Genomic DNA, 19371 nt, shown 5'->3' on the forward strand with positions numbered 1-19371 from the left:
AAATTAAAGCACCTTTTATGTTTTAATAGAGAAATGACGGAATGAGCATACCCTATTGCGACTTTGTGATCGCTATAAAAGAATTTTAGTTTCAGCTCTTGCTTAGAGCCCTGCAGCATGAACAATTACATTTTGCTCACATTTGTAATCCACAAAATAATGGCTGCCACATCTAATGGCTGCGCTAGAGCAGTGGCATAAACTTGCAGCCACATTGTGGCCATTCATTCCCTTCCTCCCAGAATGCTTCTGGGAATGAGGCTGTGTCATGACAAGGTGCCATTCCCAGAAGTATTCCATCCCAGAAAAGTTGCTTTAAGTGGCATTAAGTTTGTCATTCATTAGGTTTTTAAAAGAGGTAAAGGTAAAGGACTCCTGACAGTTAAGTCCAGTCGCATACGACTCTGGGGTTGTGGCGCTCATCTCGCTTTACAGGCCAAGGGAGCCGGTGTTTGTCCGCAGACAATTTTTCCAGGTCATGTGGCCAGCCTGACTAAGCCGCTTCTGGCTCAATGGAACACCAAAACCAGAGCAGCGCATGGAAACGCTGTTTACCTTCCTGCCGGAGCGGTACCTATTTATCTACTTGCACTTTTTGACTGTGCTTTCAAACTGCTAGGTTGGCAGGAGATGGGACTGAGCAATGGGAGCTCACCCCGTCGCGGGGATTCGAACCGCAGACCTTCTAATTGGCAAGCCCAAGAGGCTCAGTGGTTTAGAAAAGAACCAACCTCAGCAACCTTGCATTAAAAAAGGTAAAATTTGAATTACTTCTAATTTGCCCATCCTTTGAAAGCAACCAATTACCCCCTCCCTCACTTTCAAACAGGACAAATGGTCTTACAAAAATAGGCAGAGGAATATATTTCGTGTAACTTGAGCCCCAAAGCATTTCCCTTCAAATGACAATCCAAGTTGGGGCTTATTTCACTGCAGCAGTGGAGGCAGAACAGAGCCAGTAGCCATTGATAGACAAATTAATGAAGGATAAGACAGATGGCTTTACATCATGTGGGAGTTAATTCCATAGTTTAACAATGAAGAAATCCTTTGTTTAAATCTGCCCTGGATCTACCAACATTCAGCTTAATTGAACACCCCAAATTATAATGTTATGAGGGAGGGAGAAAAACTTTTATCTAGCCACTTTCTCCACGCCATGCTTAATTTTCTATGCCTCTATCATGTCTCCTTGTTTTTTCTGCAAATGAAAAAGCCTCAAATTTTGAAATCTGAAATTTGATGATTTTCACACAAGCCAAGGAGGATCGAACTCCCTGTGCAGCTGTTGGGGGTTGGCGGGGGTGACAATTTTGCTTTCACTAAGTATTGGCTGAACAAGCACCTGACCCAGCTGCCTCAATCAAGCGTGGGGCAGGTGGACATGATCTGGGGCAAACAACTGCAAGAGCCAAATTGGGAGGCCTGCAGTTCACCATTTCTGATTCATATGCTCTCAAAAAGCACAAATACATTTGTGAGGCAGGAATTGCCTTTGCAGAAGCCATGCTGATTCTGCTTCAGCTACACTGGTTCTTCTATCTGCTTTATAAATCATTCTTTAATAACGCTTTCCACCAGTTTTCCCCATTCTTGGTTGGGGGAAAGGGGCAGATGCTTGCAGGATTGAGCTGAGTACAGCTGTTTGAAACTTTTCTTAGCATCTCTGCTTTAATACTCAACAACGTCCTTATTATGAATATTTATGTTTGCAATCATCAGTTAACAGACTATGTTACGTTCATAATCATTACAGGAAGCTCTCAAGACAGTGTGTGGTGTGTGAGAGAGAACAGGGGTGGGAAGAGACTACCGGTTACTCAGAAAGTTTGACATTGTCGAGTGGGGAAGTGGTCCTCTAAGATCTTCTGCTTAATTCTCTTCCCTGCCCAATTCTGCCACTGTTTCAGATGTGCTGCAAAGCACCCATCCATTAATGGCAAGCCGAGACCTGCCCACCTGCAGTGCATATCACCTTAAAACATCTAGTAGTTTCCTCCTTCAACCACCACCTGGAGGTGCACAAGAACCTTGAATAGTTTGATGAATGCTTCCTCAGCCTGGTGCCCTCCCAATACTTTGCCTGCATCTGCCCCAGCCAGCATAGCCAAGGGTCAGCAATGGAGGGAAATGGAATCTTTGTTGGTCCACTTACCTAGCCAGTCCTGATATTCTTGCTGCTACATTCCTCCTCCTCTTCCCCCCTCCTGCCTGAGAATGTATGAGAACACTGGCTTCATTATTACCCCACCCCCTGAACCGATTGACTGCTATGTCAGGCTTGTCAGCTTGAAGTAGGCCCCAGCTGGAGGCTTTGCTGGGTGTGGCAGCTGGGACCATCAGTGGAGAAGGCGAGTTTCACCACCTACTCAGCCAGATCTACATTCCTCCTCCTCTTTCTCTCCCCCCCCCCCAATTTGTGGAGCACCTGGCACCATTGTTGTCTGTTTTTAGACACCAGGCAAAAGCATTTCTATTTACTCAGTCCCTTGGTCTTTAATTGGGAGAGTAACCAGTTATGTCTGTGGACTCTTTTTGTGCCCTCCTTTTAAGCGGTGTGGTATGTAGGATGTCATATATAACACATGGGCATTTTCTATCTTGTTTTTAAATTAGGTTTTAATGTCCCTTGTTCTTTCTACAATATAACTTGTTTTGAGACACTTGGGCGTAAAAAGCGGCAAATAAATAAAACAAATAGTCCGTAATGTCTGGAGGGAAGCTTGATTTGACACATCACAAAACACTTAGCAGAACCGCACAGGGGTGGCATGGTGACAATGTGGAGTCATGCTATGATGAGGCGCATCTCCATATTCTGCTTCCCGTTAAGTAGAGGGAGCAGATTGCAGCCACTCTGACGGGCATGGTTCCTGTCAAATCTCTGAATGGAGTGCACTCTCTGTTCCACAAACTGCAGACCTAGCCAAATATTCCTAGTCACTAGTTTAAAATGGTTGCTTTTTCATTTTGTTCACTGTTTCAACTTGTAGGTCTGCTCAGGGTACCAAGCTCAGAATTTTGTAGTTGCTTGCACTTTAAAGCTCCGATGTCTGAAGCTGTGCAAACGTAAGACTGCATCAAGGCTGTACTCCTATACACACTTATTTGGATGAAAATTCTATTGAACTTGATGGGAAATACTTCCAAGTAAAAGTACATAAACCTCAGGCTCAAAGGATCACTTCAGACCGAACTGTGGAAAATGTGACTTTAAAGTGTGACCTGATTTCCACTCTACTGGATTAAAGAAAAACACAAACACCCAAAATACTATTTCCATCTCACTCTCTTATTGCATTTCAAACAGTAATTCATGAAACATCTACTGTCAAAAATGAACATTTCCCTCCCTAAGTAATATTTGAAAATTACAGTTATGAATGGATTTTAACAGTAGATAGAAAACCTAAACATTTTGCAAATTTCTTTTGTTTCTCTCAATGGATTTAAAATTGTTTATAGCAAATGTTATTATACTACCAAGCAGCTTTATGTGCTTCTGAAAGCAAATGCCTTTTTAAAAAATGCCTGAGGTGAGTTATCAAAATAAGGACGCTAACAGGTGTCGATGCTTACTCCAGAATTAATTTTATCACACAGAGCATCTTGAAACACTTGACGCTTAAGGCAGGGTTATTCCCCAAAGAAGTTTCCTTTCCAAAGGAGAACATCAACAGCTTACAGACAAGTCACTAACAGAAATATGAAAAATTTGGTACTAATTATTTCATGCAAACTCTCTTACATGGATTCTAAGCTTGTAAACTTAGCAGTAACCCTTGATAAATTTGTGGAAAGGCAAAGAAAGTTCTCAGGCAGGAAAAACATGGTTTATATACTCATTCAGCAGCTGAATTCCAGCTGTGATACTCTGCCTGGTGCTATGAAAAGATACTGCTGAGTCTCATGATTACGCAGCACAGAATATGTATTTGGCACACACCTGAATTCTATATGAATTTATGGAGTAGTCTACATTTGGAATACCATGTGCAGTTTGGGTAACCCCTTCTTAAAAAGATCTGGGGAAGTACAGAAAGGGAAAATAAAATTACTACATGGATGGAACATCCATATAACAAATGGAGAACAGGAATGAAGCTAATAAAAAAAATGCATGTTTTGGAGAAAATGAGGAGACAAGGTTTTATCCCTCCCGTTATTAGAAGTAGTAGTAGTAGTTTGGATTTGATATACCGCTTTATCACTACCCGAAGGAGTCTCAAAGCATCTAACATTCTCCTTTCCCTTCCTCCCCCACAACAAACACTCTGTGAGGTGAGTGGGGTTGAGAGACTTCAGAGAAGTGTGACTAGCCCAAGGTCACCCAGCAGCTGCATGTGGAGGAGCGGAGACGCGAACCCAGTTCACCAGATTACGTGTCTACTGCTCTTAACCACTACACTACACTACACTATTAGGACTTGGAATCATTCAATGAAACTGATTGATTAACCGTATATTCAGGACAGACAAATGGCACTTTTGCACACATCATGCAATTCATTTACATAATGTACTGACATGAGTTTAGATGGCTTCAAAAGGGGATCAGACAAACTCATGGGAGATAAGCTCTAATGGCTATTAATGGTAGCTGATTGGAATCTCAGTAATCAGCGTGCCACTGAACATACACCAGGAGAGGTCTGCAGTCTTTATGTCATCCTTGTGGGCTTCCTAGGGTTGTCCCTGCATTGCAGGGGGTTGGACTTCCAACTTTTCTATGGTTCTATGATCTGGTTGACCATTGCAGAAAGCAAAAGGCAACAGTCCCCTGCAGGTAAAGAGCTCAGATGGGGTGTTGGGAGGTTCAAATGCAGCAATTCCAAGTGCATGTATTACTTTTGGAGAGAAAATAACTTCTCTAAGCAGTCACCAATACTGTATTACTATTAATTGCTGGCCCTAATCCAAAGTGGTCATTATAGATGCTTTCACATGAATACCGTTATGCAAATTGTGGATATTTGCTCTTCCTCAGCATGGGATAGTGGGGAGTATATTAACTCTTTATTCTTTATCCCATAATGTTTCACACAGTAAATCAGTCATTTGTCATATGAGTTTAATGGCATAAATAAGTTAGGTCAGCATTTTTTACAGGGGGGAAAAAGCCCACAGAATGATAGATAATAGTAAGTAAAGAAATAAAGAGAAAAGTCTTCATGTAGTATGTAACAGGTTTTCACTGTGAACAAAATATTCCAGACCAAAATAAATTATCAACATTAATACATACGATTCAATAGGCTGACTTCATTAATGGCATATTTGTTCATCAGCAATAAACAGAGACACGTCCTGCATACATGTGCATATTGAATAAGTCACAATCACCTGGCTACATAACCAGAACATGTTCGGGTCAAGTCTTCCCTGCAGATACATAACTTGTTTGGCATTCTTTCAAGCATGTTGTATAAATAGGCAATTTCAAAATAGTTCTTTTGTAAGAAACAGCAACACATCTCTAAGATAAAAATAATTTTCAAAATCAGCTTTCATGAGAAATGTAGTTTAAGAATACTTTTAGATGTAAATTAATGTATATACATTTTCCTGTGCATATACTATTGAATATTTCTCTCTCAAAAAAAGTACTATTTTAACAGTAAGTAGTGCAATAGAATCTGGTAAGCAACCACCACGCAGACTGAATGTTCTGTAATGAAGAGTGTGGAATCTCTTTCCCCCCTGAGGGCACAAATCCATTAGTTCTTAATTGGTCCTTTTGACATCCTCTGCAGGTTTTCTGTAAGGACTATATGATAAGGTCCTTAGGTGTACAGACTCAACTCAAGAGCTCCACTAGTCACAGTTTAAGGATATAAGTTTAAGGTATTCCTAGCCACTCATTATGCAATGGCAATGTTTTGAAATGTAAACCATATTCCCATCTGCCACAATTTAAAAAATGCTTTCCACGCAACAGGGCACTTAACTATCAGGAGGACTGATTAGGTGAATCAAATGAAGAAACAAAACAGGTATATAAATTCAGCCCACATTGTTTCTTTTTCATTTGCCACAGTAATAGGTCAAGTGCTATGCTGTAAAGCCTTTTAAAATGGCCTTTTGATTAGGAAGCAAACAGATTTTAGTATTGACATACTATATGTGCACAAAAGGTGTTCACAGCCTGACACCTGAAGCAATATGGTTTTAATCTGATAATATTTCTTTCACTACTGAACAATATGCAGGTTCTTCACTAGGCTAAGTAAGTACAAATCAAGATTAGTGGCAATATAAAAAGTTAAAGATGCAATCCGTTATAAACCTGGCAGTATTTTAGATACAGATATATATTTTTTCAAAGTCTTGTGGTGGAATGATAAAAGTGTTAAGAACATCTTTAAATCTTTGGAGATCCAGTAAGACATTTGCATTTAGTGTATATATAGCTTGCTTTTTAGGCAAGCCCTAGTCAGTTTGATTATTTGCAGAAGGGTCTAATTTCAGTTTTATTTCTTTTGGATGAAACACACAAACAAGTGCCTTTGCTCTGTTCTTCTGGCAAAATGTATAAAATATAAAAAAGAGTGATCTTCTTTGGATAAAAGGATGGGTCATGCATAAATCCTCTGTTAGCTTTTAAAAATTAACCAGAGCATGAGTTTAAAAATGTATCTTTTGCTTATCCAGTCATGTGTGCCTATCATTTCACTTACCATTTCACATTCATGCTATAAATGGACTCCAACAAAACTTCAGCTTAAACTAAATTTGAAGCCTTCGTCATAACTCTGTCCAACTTCAAGTGCAATTTCACTGATAAATCCCTTTGTACAGTATTTATAAAATTTTCCCATTATGAATAAAAGGCAAAATAAATAAAGCTTAAGAGAGGAAATGCTCCTTAGGTCTAGAGCTTTTAAGTTTTATTTTCCCCTTGAACAGATGATGGTCTCCTCAGCACATGGATTTGGCTAGCCAGGGTTGTTTTTCTTCCTCTTACTTGGACTGTGGGTAGGATCATGTTTCAGTTCTTGGTACTGCACCTGTTTAAACACAAAGTTAAGAGAGAAATTTCAACTCAACACAACCACAAGATTTTTTTAAAAATATCCATGCAAAGGAGTAAGGAAGTATTCTTGCTATCACACCTACAAGCTATTTGAGCCCTGCACCCAAAGGTCAAATACTTTAATGTATTGCTAGGAGGAAAAGCAACACAAGGAAAGTAATGCCAGGAAATAATGCAGTATGGTGGCAGAAACTTCAGTGAAGTCTCCCCCACGGGATATGACTTTTAAAATGAACAGTACCTACTTTATAAACTTCTTTACAGAATCATAGAATTGTAGAGTTGGAAGGGACCCCAAGGGTAATCTAATCCAACCCCCTGCAGTGGAAAAACCTTTTGCCCAACATGGGGCTCAAACCCATGACCCTGAGATTAAGAGTCTCATGCTATACCAACAGAGAGCTCCCAGTTGTATAATGACATCCTCAAAATAACGTGGCCGACCTTGTCAGGAACTTTAAAGCTGCAGGTATCCAGGTGTCTTTCTATTGATGTTTCAGCTATTTAAAGCAGGTTCAAATTCAACCCTCAGTTAATGAAAATATTCATAGCAAAGAAAATGTTTTATATAAACAGACAACACACACCTCTGCAAATATGATTTTATGTGCAGAGTGTGCAACAGCCTTACATTTTTGAAAATGTCCCCATCATGCAACGGACTGTTCAAGAATAATTTCCACCATCAGCGAATGGTGGCGACAATTCCACATGGCCATCTTGCTGCTATGAAACACTGGGCAAAGTTTTCTGCTCATGCTTATAAGCTGGTACCTTCTGCTTTCATGTTCCTGTTTGCTACCCCAGGCTATGCATGGTTGAAGAGAGGAGTGTCTGGCAAAACAGCCTGGCACTACATTGTCTCTATATTTGGCACAGGGGCATGCCAAATGGGATGCTTTGCTGCCACCACCCCCAAACAGCAGGCCTCTTTGGAATGCAGAATACATAGGCCTATTTGGAATGCAGAACTAGTTTTAAATTAAAAAAAAAATCCTATAAAATTCCCGCAAAAGAAACCCATACCTATTACAAAATCCATAGACATTAAATAATGAATGGAAGCTTTTGAGATGTTTCCTTGTACAGTGGTACCTCTGGTTATGTACTTAATTCATTCCGGAGGTCTGTTCTTAACCTGAAACTGTTGTTAACCTGAAGCACCACCGCTGCCGCTGCGCCGCCAGAGCACGATTTCTGTTTTTATCCTGAAGCAAAGTTCTTAACCTGAAGTGTTATTTCTGGGTTAGCAGAGTATGTAACCTGAAGCGTATGTAACCCGAGGTACCACTGTGTATATATAATGAATAATGTCTGCCAGAACTGTAACTGAACGTATTACATAAAAAATTGCCAAAATGTGAAACTTTAGCATCATGTGAAAGTACACATAAAATTAACACTGCCTGATAATGGTAATTAATGAGTTTAAGATCAAAGTCAAATGCACTGCATACCAGTTGCACATCTGAAGGAACTCTGGAAAGGAAATCAAGTACTTCATTGTTATCGATTGCATATGGACTTCGGAGCTTCTTTGTAAATTTATTGATCCCTAAATAAAGTGATAAATCATATTAATATATTGTCCAGTGGCTCTTACAATGATATTAAGACACAATTGGCTACACGCCCATTCTTGCCAAGTGCTCCTATTATTCTCACTTTTCTTCCTTTCCTCCTTGGGGCAGAGGGAATTTTGATTTTCCCTTCTGGTCCCGACCAGTAAATCAAACGAACATTTTTTACTAAAGGCCTCTCAAGTTTAGTGTTTAATGGAAACACCTTCTAACTCTCACTCACCACATGCCACTGCTGGTTACTTTAAAGCAAGACTAGCCAACATGGTGTCCTTAAGATGCTTTTGGACTCCCATCATGGCCAGTAAGCATGGTCAATGGTCAGGGATGGCAGAAATTGCAGTCCAATAACATCTAGAGGGCACAATGTAGACTATTCCTGCTCTAAAATACACACAAATGCACACTTTAAAAAATGTCTGAAGCAGCCTGTGTAATATACATGTATCTTTTTCTGTTCATTTAAAGGTGACCTCTCATTGCTAGTTCATAGGAACTGCCTCTATATATTTCCACTTGATAAAAGGCTAAACAAAAGCATATTGTCCTAAATGTGCTATATAAATTGAAATGCCACTATTTTTATATAAGTGGTGAAAATAAATCAGAGTTATATCTAGACAAAGCTACAGTTTGATATATGAAGAATCCTCATGGATACATGTTTATAGCATGATTAAGTCTAAGATGCTGGGCAAGAAAAATGTGTTTTGCAGGTGAGTCTAAATCTTTACACAGTTGTGATTTCTAACTAACCTGTCTGTTTCCATCATGTAGTAGCTTCATGATCATAAATACAGAAAACTACTGACAATATAACTCATCCCTTATAAACAGTTTGTTCTATGTGGCATAGACAGGTTTGGAGGGGAAAGAAAGGCTTTACTTACCCCAGACAAGGACAATGTATCTCAGTGGAGTGAAATACAGGATGACTGTGAACACACAGAGGGCAACGATTGCCAGCCAGCTCAAGAACGGAACAGTCCAATTGAATGTACTGAACGAAAAAATTAACAGATGTAAGGCATGTTGTCTCCTCCCATCCCTTCCTACCAACTTCATAGCAATTTGACACACTGTCAAACTGAACATGGTATTGTAATGAAATGAAATGAGGAAGGGGAATAAAATACTCTGGGACCCTTCGGTTTTTAAAAATAGTTGCAAGGTTGTATTCTGCAGAAAGAGAGACTACTGAAGAGGTCAGACTGATTGGACAAATTTAGCCTGGCAGATTCCCTTTAGTTGAGAAAATGTCCCTTTGCATAACTAAAGAAATGGTGAAGTAGAGGTGATCTTGCTATGTCTCCCATTAAAGGTGATCTCCTCAAGGAACCTCTCCATGTCAAAGACAACAGTAGACTTGTAGCCTTGGAACAGAGTCTGAAATGCAAGACTTGCTCTCTATGAAAAACCCAGTGCTATGGAATTCGGGAGCCCCCTCAGAACCAAATGGCAGAGTAGGATCAATGAACCTTCCATCTTATGCTGTTTCTGTATAAATAAATCCTGATTTCACATAAATGCCAGAAGTCTCCAGTTACCTTCATTCCAATAAAAACAACACAGGGCACACGCTGGAACCCCTAAAACTTCTCACCGCTCAGAGCTTGCTGAGATCCTGCCCCAAACAGGTGCTGATGGTGGTGCCGCGGGAGAGGCAGGAGAGACAAAACACGACCTGCTGCCCTTGCACACAGCTGTGATTTTTAAACACACCCATTTTCATTGAAATCAGTCAGTGTTGCTTTCAAGTGAGTTCTTTAGGAATGGTTGTAAGTCTCTGAAATCCTTTTGATTCTACCCACCCCACCTTCTCAGGCTCTTGCGCTGAAGTTTTTCTGTTGCCCAAGAGCCCATACTAAAAACTTGTTTGCCCCACGTCAGCACCTAATGTAGGCTACTCTTGCCATTTGACAGGATGATACTGAGTCCCAGTTATTCTCAAGAGTGTCAGGGGCAACTTGGCCATCTGCGTGGTCTCTCTTGTCACGAAGTGTTAAGCCTATGAACTATGACTCAGAATTATTTCTTCCTTCAGAGATGCACTGCTATTTCTGTTCTATACTACATATTTTTGTAAAATCCCGATAAAAATTACAAACAGTGGCAAAACATGTACTGTATAATGTTATTTTGAAATACATCATAACAATGTTTTTTTTTGGTCTAAATTAAAACAGGTAACATTTCACAACTTCCTTGGGGAAACATAGGCATGTGAACACCACCTGAGAGCAACTGAGCACCAGTGTGTCAACACTCACTTCTTTATTCTTTCTCCAAAGGAAGCCACTTCATCAAGGATGTTCTGGACACTGACACATACTTCCTGGATGGCATAGAGCTTATTCATAAATCCTTTCTTTTCACTGTCCTAAGGATTATGAGAAAGAGGCCAAATCAGCAATCAAAGGCAAGTTTTGCTGGTCATACTGGAAATATTACAGTTTCCCCTAGAAACACATGGAAGCCACCATTAAAAGTAAAGTGTGTGTGTATCTATCACACACACATTGTGCAATTGGTTATTTTCCTGTACTTTGAACTGTGTGCACAGAGGGCATATAAAACGAGTATGCAATAGTGGCTACCTTCATCTGTCACTGTATCAGTTTCTTAGATATATGTTCCAATAATTCAGCAACTTGGTGTATTATTATTATTATATGTTGAGGATGCCAATTTCATATCCTGTGCACTTTGGTAAGAGATAAGTATCAGTATATTACCAGCTCACATTTCTGAAATGCATTTTCTGCTGCTGACAGGAGTACGGTATATCTACATTTCAAGATAATAAAAGCTTCTTTGGTGAAGTAAGAAACCAGACACACCTAGATTCTAAGGACAAGCACTTCAATTTTCCAGGGTTCGGCAAAGTTTCTGTGCTTTCCCCCCACTGTATTAGAAAAGAGCAGTGGTATGTTGTTCTTAATCATAGGGAAGTAAAAGTACACATTTCGGAGATAAATTAACTTCAGTACTCGATGCACAATGGCTCAGTGCAGACAAAACATGGTTTGCCATGATGCCAAATGGGCAAACATAATTGGCCAATAAACTAGAATGTGGACTCATGGTACAAAATGACTGATTTGGCAAACTGAGACTAATAAGACTAATTGACTTTCACCATTGACCTATGATATGCCTTACTATATCAACTGACATTCCAATGAAGCCTAAAACATATTAATATTTGTTAAAGGTCCATGGATGTCATGAGCAGGATTGGATAGGTGTTTGGGGTTTTGGGGAGGAGAAGCTTGAGCTCCTCCTGTTCCTCTCTCCTTCTTCCCCAACTTCACAACTCTATGTCCAAAATATGGAGCCAAATCATTAGCTGGGATGATAAAAGCTTTAGAAATGCACAGCATGCTTTAAACACACAACAACATGCAAACTTTAAAAATGTTCAGAGACCAATCTCAATGCAACCATGTTAAACAGTTTAAAGATGAAAATGAATAAAAGCTACATTACAAAAAAAAATTATTGGCTTCAATTTTTTGTACTATTGTTCTTTAGAAATTGAACTGGAAGAATGAATCATCAGATAGCATTTAAGTACCCAAATATTACTGAACTAATTGTAATGATTAAATATACATTTGGATGCCATTCATGCTTAGAAATGACAATGCATTTAAAAACAACAACTTTGCAAGGGTCACTGTGTTCCCCTTGCTCCCTGTGAAAACATTAGCCCCAAAACCCTGTTCTTACTTATCCACGCCACTTGGATAACATACATCAAACGATACCCTGATATTTCCTAAGTGTTTATCTCCTAAAAGAAAACCTCATCCAGGTATCCTACATACAGTAAGCATGGTTGGGTAGTTGTAGCCATAGCTGTAGACCTCTAGGATATATAGGATTTTATTTTAATTAGTCATTTTGCTGCTGCAGCATTCTTTCCAGCAAATATGATCATATAAGAGGACCATGAAACAATTATTCTGTTCATTAACTACTAAGTAAACAATAATCCAGCCTCAAATCACAACTGTTTTCTGTTCCTTATGCCTCTTCAGTTTAGATTCCCAGATCTAAGCGTATCTTGATTCATTATCAAGTATTGTGTGGAAAGAATGCTATCAGAATAACAAAAACCATACCCCTTTCTTATATCTCTAGAGCTCAATAGAGATTTATTTGGAAGATCCTGAAGCTATTTTTCTTTACAAATATTTTAACAAGACCAACTTGTACCTTCTTGAATGCACATCTGTTCTAAATTTCCCCCCTTAATGGAAAGGACCACTATACTGCCTGCATTCCCACTGCTCACTCCTCTTTGGAGCTTAAATGAAATTTGTTGACATATTCTGAGGCAAGCATAGACAAAACAGCATAGGAAAGAGGAGGCAGCCAGAAGGAGAAGGATTGAGGTTTGCTTAAACTAATTCCACATGCCCCACGAACCATTAGCTGTTTTCTATTTCCTGCTCCAAAGATTTGCAGAGAAAATAATCTGGGCTGGAGAAATGCTACACTTTTCCCTAGTACGCTGCTGTGTGAGCCACCTTCAGTGAACCAAAAGTCCTTAATAATCCATTTTTCAAACACTACTGGTATTTCCTGTCCAAACAAAGATGGACTGTAACTGGAATCAATTTTATCATCTGTATGGTTACAAGTGCCAACTTTCTGGAAATAATTGTCTTTTAAATACTGGGTAAAAGTGCAAACAACAGTTTTACAGCTATTTGATTTCCATTGTATGTTTGTGTGTGGTTAGTTTAACAAAAGCAAGGGTTTGTTTGTTTTTTTGACCAGGGGAGCAGATTGGAATTAAGTATTAGAGATATCAGGTTAATCTTGTTGCTTGTCTGGAATTCACAAAAATCAAAAGGGAGTCAGTGTGTGTGTGGGGGGGGGTAAAGATTTGTTCCTTTAGCTACTCTGCAGTAACTTTTATAAGGTGGTATAATATGCTACATAGCAGAATAAAATATATAGACTTTGTTGATCCCACATACTACCCAAATAATTCTAAATCCAATACAGTACAAGTTTCAAGATGGGTGTTTTGTCAAGATTCTGAAAAATCTTCTGCTGTTTCGGTTACTCATAAATAAATCAGTAGGTCATGATTTCCCCGCAAAACATATTAATGTATTAAAAAGGTGAGAACAAAAAGTGATGCACATTATTTACTTTTGCCCTCTCCTCTGGGAGGCCAGCAAGGCTCCTAATTGGATGGCTGGGGTAGACTCTCCATATGGCAAACTGCTTATGAAATGGATGAAAGTTTTCAAAAGCAGTTTGTGATATTACAGAAAGGCTACCTGCTGAAAGAAACCAAAACCATCTAGTGCAGGCCCTTTCCCCCCCTTAATGACAGAATTTGGCCTGCGCTGCGGCACTAGATATGGTAGTTCTCAAAGTTCTAGGCCTTTTTTTAGACACAGAGCATTCCAAAGAGTTAAAAATGTCACTGAGAGCTGGAGGACCTGTTGTAATAGTCACATGCATATTTCTAGCCTGTGATTAACGTCATTATAGCTGAATGAAGTGTAACTTCTGTTTGGAAAGATTTAATTCATGGTTTGATTTGAAGATCTAGTCCCAGAGGCATGTTGAAAACACACCAGAGGCAGAATTTCTGTGGAGGGGCAGTGGAAACAGAATTTGCAGAATTCTATCAGCATGGCTTTGGAATCTATGAGTTCTTGAAATGGCTTTTGTAGCCATGGGAACTACAGAATGCTGAAGAAAACAATCAGAAATGTAAACAACCAGAGATCTCAGTCTTCTAAATCTGTAAGCAGGATATATTCTAAATGCCATGTTTATGAAGATGCAAAATCTTGCTGCAAGGATTAAATCCTTCCTTGTTTATTCTAATTCTGAAAGAATCCTATGATAAGAGAGTCTGGAAAACTACATCTGAGATAACACAGTATAGTAAGAACACAACCTTACACAGCTTTACTTTATATAGCTTTACTCAGAAGTAAATCCAGCTATGTTCAATGGGCTTGCTCCCTGGTAATCTGCAGCCTAAAATCTTGCAGTTCATCCTCACATCCTAACACATGGGTCAGGAACCTGTGGCATCCCAGAAATCATTGGGACTCCAGCCCCTGTCAACCCATGTGGTCAATGTCACAGATTAACAGGAGCTGCTGTCCAACTACATCCAGACTGCTCTTGTTTGGGGCTCCAAAAAGCCATTTGTGTGTCCTCTAGCACATTTTAAGCTGTGTCTCAAACAGACCAAACAACTCCCCCCCCCCATGAATTTCTTTAGGCATGTGTGTTTTTTCTCCCTGTTGGGTTTTTAAAAAAATAAAAATCTTCTAGACTTCACCTTACAAGTTCATCCAAGTATGTAAATACATCTCACCTGTTTCTCAGTGGTTCCTCTTTTGCCTCCTATCCTGTTTGCTCTCTACCAGAGTTCAATACTGGAGGGAGTAATATGTCTGAAAATTAAGTCTTTGGAAATGGAATACAGTTTACTTTCCTTAATGTGATATGGCACTTCAGTCAGCTCTGTGTTTAAGAAAAATCTAGCAGCATTGTCACGCAAATATTTTTAAAAGTTCTCATAGCACATAGCCTGGCATTTCATAGAATCACAGAATCTTAGAGTTGGAAGAGACCCAAAGGCCATCTAGTCCAACCCCCTACAATGCAGGAATCTCCTAGCAAGGGACATGAATGTGCTCAGGCTGGGACCCCCACAAATCACAACATCTTGCTAATGCTGGCATGCATGGAGGATAAGATTTGAGGTGAAATCCTTGTTCCAAACTAAGCTCTTATTCGAAACAAAATAGAAAATTCTTTCCAGTAGCACCTTAGAGACCAACTAAGTTTGTTCTTGGTATGAGCTTTCGTGTGCATGCACACTTCTTCAGATACACTGAAACAGAAGTCACCAGATCCTTAAATATAGTGAGGGAGTGGGGAGGGGTATTACTCAGAAGGGTGGTGGGAATGGGTGATAAGCTCTTATTGTGTGTTTTAAACGCGTCACTATTTAGATCTCAGAGTAAACTATCTGGGGCAGCAACCTTGCAAGGTGGATCAGACAAAGGCCAGGACAAAGATGTGCAGCTCTACAATGTCTGAATCTACAAATTTGATATCCCCGTGTATAAACGGAGTAGTTAATACATCACATAAATGTGATAAAGGCAAGCAATTTGAGTGCACATCTAACACACAATGTTTCTGCAACAATGGCACTGTTTGGGCCTCTATAAAAACATTTTCTTCCCCAAAATAGTACTTATGGCTCTTTTTAGTGAGTCTCAAAGAAAATATCACAAGCTACAATATAAGAATTCAATGACAGCACTCATCTCCAGCATTTGGCAGGTAGGTTTTGTATTATTTATTGTCTTGTAAATAAAGTTTAAATGCTTTTCCCCCCAGCCTTGGTTGCAAACTATCTACCCATTTTCAGTTCAACAGCAGGGAATAAAAGCTGCCATCATTTGATGTCTTCCTCCCCCCTCCCCCCCATTCTTTGTGCCTCCTTTCCATGGATTTCATTATAGCTACTGGAGGTATATATTGTCAGATCTAGGGCACAGCAATGCTAAGTAAACGGGGCGGGGGAGGGTTGTGAAATTTTTATGATCCTTGGAACAGGAGTGGGAGACAGAACATATTCAGCCTCCTGCACCTTCCCTCCCCCACCCCTCAAAAGAATGTGTGTGTGTGTGTGTGTGTGTGTTCTTCTCCAGCCTAGTAGCTTGCTTCCACTTTATTAACACACACCCCTAAGATGCTTGCAGGTTTGCTGAAGATTAGATGGCTACAGACATTTTGTCAGATTGCAGACATTTAGGGCTGATTCACAGATGCAGGCACATTACTTGAATAGTTTTCATTGGGGCAACCATGTTATTCTGTTGCAGCACCAGCTTGGTAACCCGATTACATGGAATGACTAGCAGCTAAATGCTTCAGCTCAACATTTCTAGTAATGTTAAAATTGTATCTAACTCTGTGCTGGTTCATACAAGCATACAAGTCATTGCCGCAGTTATCAAACAGTTAACAGGAATGTGTGAACAAGCCCTTGGGATGTAAGATGCACAGTTTTAGCCTAAATAGAATATGATCTGAAATCTGTTCATGAGCAGAGACCCATATAATTTTACGCAACACGTTTTTCCATTTATATACACAGCCTATTCATTCCCACAAAGAGATGCACAATTCAGCGCATGTTCCCTCATTCCCTTTACCTGTGAAATTTAATGGGCTCTTAACTAGCTACACAAAGAAAATTAATGGCACTAGCTTGCCACATACCTAATAAATGTCTTTTCTAGCTGCTGACAGAGGCAGCAAAGGGCAGCTGGAGGGCTTAATATGATTTTTGGGCTGTTTGGATGAGGATGAATCACACAATGGCACTGTAGACTGGGCATAGCTGTCAACACTCCCTGTTGTTCCCCACTGCTATAATAAGGGAATTTCCCTGAAAAAAAGGAAAAGGTTGACAGCTATGAGACTGGACAGGAGAGCTTTCTCTCTGCCCATTAGCCAACTTTGGATGAAGTTTAACAGTTATTAACAAAGCCACACCTGAAACATAAATATACAAATACTCTGTAGTCTACGTGCTTATTCTCCAAAATGTACCAGGTGATATTCAGAAGAATACTCAATACTCAATACACAACCACAACATATTATACTGAAGTTAATATGGAAGGCTACTAGATTTCCACTGGATGTATTCATGCATTATCTATATGTATTGTACAGAGCACTACTGACTTTCATTATGGCTCAGAACAGAGGCAGATACTGATCTCTGACATTACACAGGCAACATTCCTTTTTGGTCTTCCCCACCGCAGATGGGATAGATTCAGGAATCGTTTCGTCACTGCTGCAAAAAGCTTCAAGGTGAACTAGTTTTTAGAAAACTGATCCTTTACCAAAAATGCAATGAATAACAACTTTCACTATATATTCTGGACAATGGGTAATATTCCTGTGCATGTTTCACTTGTGTGTGTATTATATAGTTTCCTTACAATGGCCATTTTCTGTTAGCTATGTGTTACGGAGAAATAATGGATATTCTCCAGCAAGGCTTACCCAAAACACTAGAGAAAACACTGGAAAAGTAACCAACACGCAGTGCTTTCCCACCAAGTCACCGCAAATAACTGTAGTCATTGAGTTATGCTAAAATGATGTGAATATAAAGAAGTTCCCTTGGCAACCAGAGGCAGCAAATCCTGATTGGATGCAGGTTAAGTGTTTTGTCTGAAATCTCTTCACACTACAGGGAAAAGGAGCCGTATTCTTTGTTGCAAGATTTTTCATAGAAGAAAAGGGAGATACAAGGAAAATAGTCCTCTCTTTCTTCCTTTCCTTTGGCAGGAATGGGATCTCAGTAGACTAGAAAATACAGGGGTTTGCCCTGCCTGGAATAAGGACACAGATCACAAGCACGAGAAGGAATGAACTAAATACAAAAGGAGCCTAAAGAAGAAGGGGGAGGAGGGAAAATGGCTAGAAGACATTGAAGCTATGTTTAGAAGCATTAAACAAATCTTACAAATAGGCAGTCTATTAAATGGAGAATAAGAATTAGAAAAGCAGCACCAAAAATACAGAATGCAATGTTATCATGGATAAAGCTACCATTTGTTTAGGCACACAGAATAACTGCTTCTGTCTTAAGGGAGGAGTGCTGATTGTTATATCGAGTGTAGCAGAGGCAGAGGCTACGTGGGACCTTCAACTGCTCCTTGGGTTGTTCTAACCAGGAACAAGAAACATGGTAGGAACAATTGGGAACTTCCTCACTCAGGCCCATTCCTAACAGGTTGTATCTGCAGATGGGGTAGAAACCCCCCATGTAAAGGCAAACTTGCCTAATTTGCATTTTGCAAAACAATAAGCAAACTGAAACATAGGGATACTTCAAAATTACCCTTTTCTGAGTTATTCAATGCAGTTCTACAGCCAGGTAATATGCAACAAAAATGCATATACTAGGGTAAAAGCATGCATATAATAGTGAAAGTAACATACAGAAATATATTACATTAGTCAAAAATGCTTTGCAAAAATGTTCACATTAGGCAAATTGCATACAAAGAGGTATAAGTTAGGAGAAATAGACACTAAAGTGGCTTATTTTTCATGAGAACCCCTCTTTATTGCAGACTGCTGCAGAAAGGTGAGCTGAAGTTGAAAAGTGAGAAGCTAGGAGAAACTAAAACTGAAATATTTGTCCAGCTCTAGTAGTATCCAAGGATGGTTTTGGACTAGCTCAGAAAGAGCTTCCACACACAAGTGGCAAGGCACCAAATTTTCAGCAATCCCCTGTAAGGACTGCTGCTTATATCTCATTTCAGAGGATCCCCCTACCCTCAAAAACAGTTTTTAAGGGGGATGCAGCCAATAGAGGGGATTGCTGGAAATCACCAAGTAGTAGCTTTGCATATTCATGCACATTTTATAGCATTATCCTGAGCTCAATACACATACCAATGTCTAACTAACCCCTCCAACTTGACACAATGTCATGATATCAGATTATAATGCCTGGATACCATTAGAAAGGTAAAGGATAAAGGGAGTGGAATGCTTAAACTGAAATTAAGGACTTTTAATGCAAAAAAGGGTACAATTTGTTTGGAATAGGTTTAAATGGGCAATACACTTTATTGTTACTAACACTTTCAGCTAGCTTCATTGCCACTATGAACATCTTTAATAATAAAAAAGTAATTAGGGCTGGTTGATTTAAGAGGAAAG

The 19371-nt window shown here is 39.5% G+C and overlaps 1 protein-coding gene across 5 annotated transcripts in view; it reads right to left on the minus strand.

Moving 5' to 3' along the window:
• Nucleotides 1-6849: 6849 nt before the first annotated feature.
• Nucleotides 6850-19371, minus strand: part of MCTP1 (multiple C2 and transmembrane domain containing 1) — a 170493-nt gene continuing 157971 nt past the window's right edge. For all 5 annotated transcript variants that reach the window (XM_033163778.1, XM_033163776.1, XM_033163775.1 and 2 more), the window contains 4 exons: nucleotides 10884-10993; nucleotides 9504-9613; nucleotides 8491-8588; nucleotides 6850-7007 (listed from right to left, as the gene is read on the minus strand). In XM_033163778.1, the coding sequence (XP_033019669.1) occupies nucleotides 6936-7007; nucleotides 8491-8588; nucleotides 9504-9613; nucleotides 10884-10993 (390 nt within the window). In that variant the 3' untranslated portion in view covers nucleotides 6850-6935. The remainder of the gene's footprint in view (nucleotides 7008-8490; nucleotides 8589-9503; nucleotides 9614-10883; nucleotides 10994-19371) is intronic.

Source organism: Lacerta agilis, chromosome 11 (genome assembly GCF_009819535.1).
Source record: "Lacerta agilis isolate rLacAgi1 chromosome 11, rLacAgi1.pri, whole genome shotgun sequence".
Taxonomy (NCBI): domain Eukaryota; kingdom Metazoa; phylum Chordata; class Lepidosauria; order Squamata; family Lacertidae; genus Lacerta; species Lacerta agilis.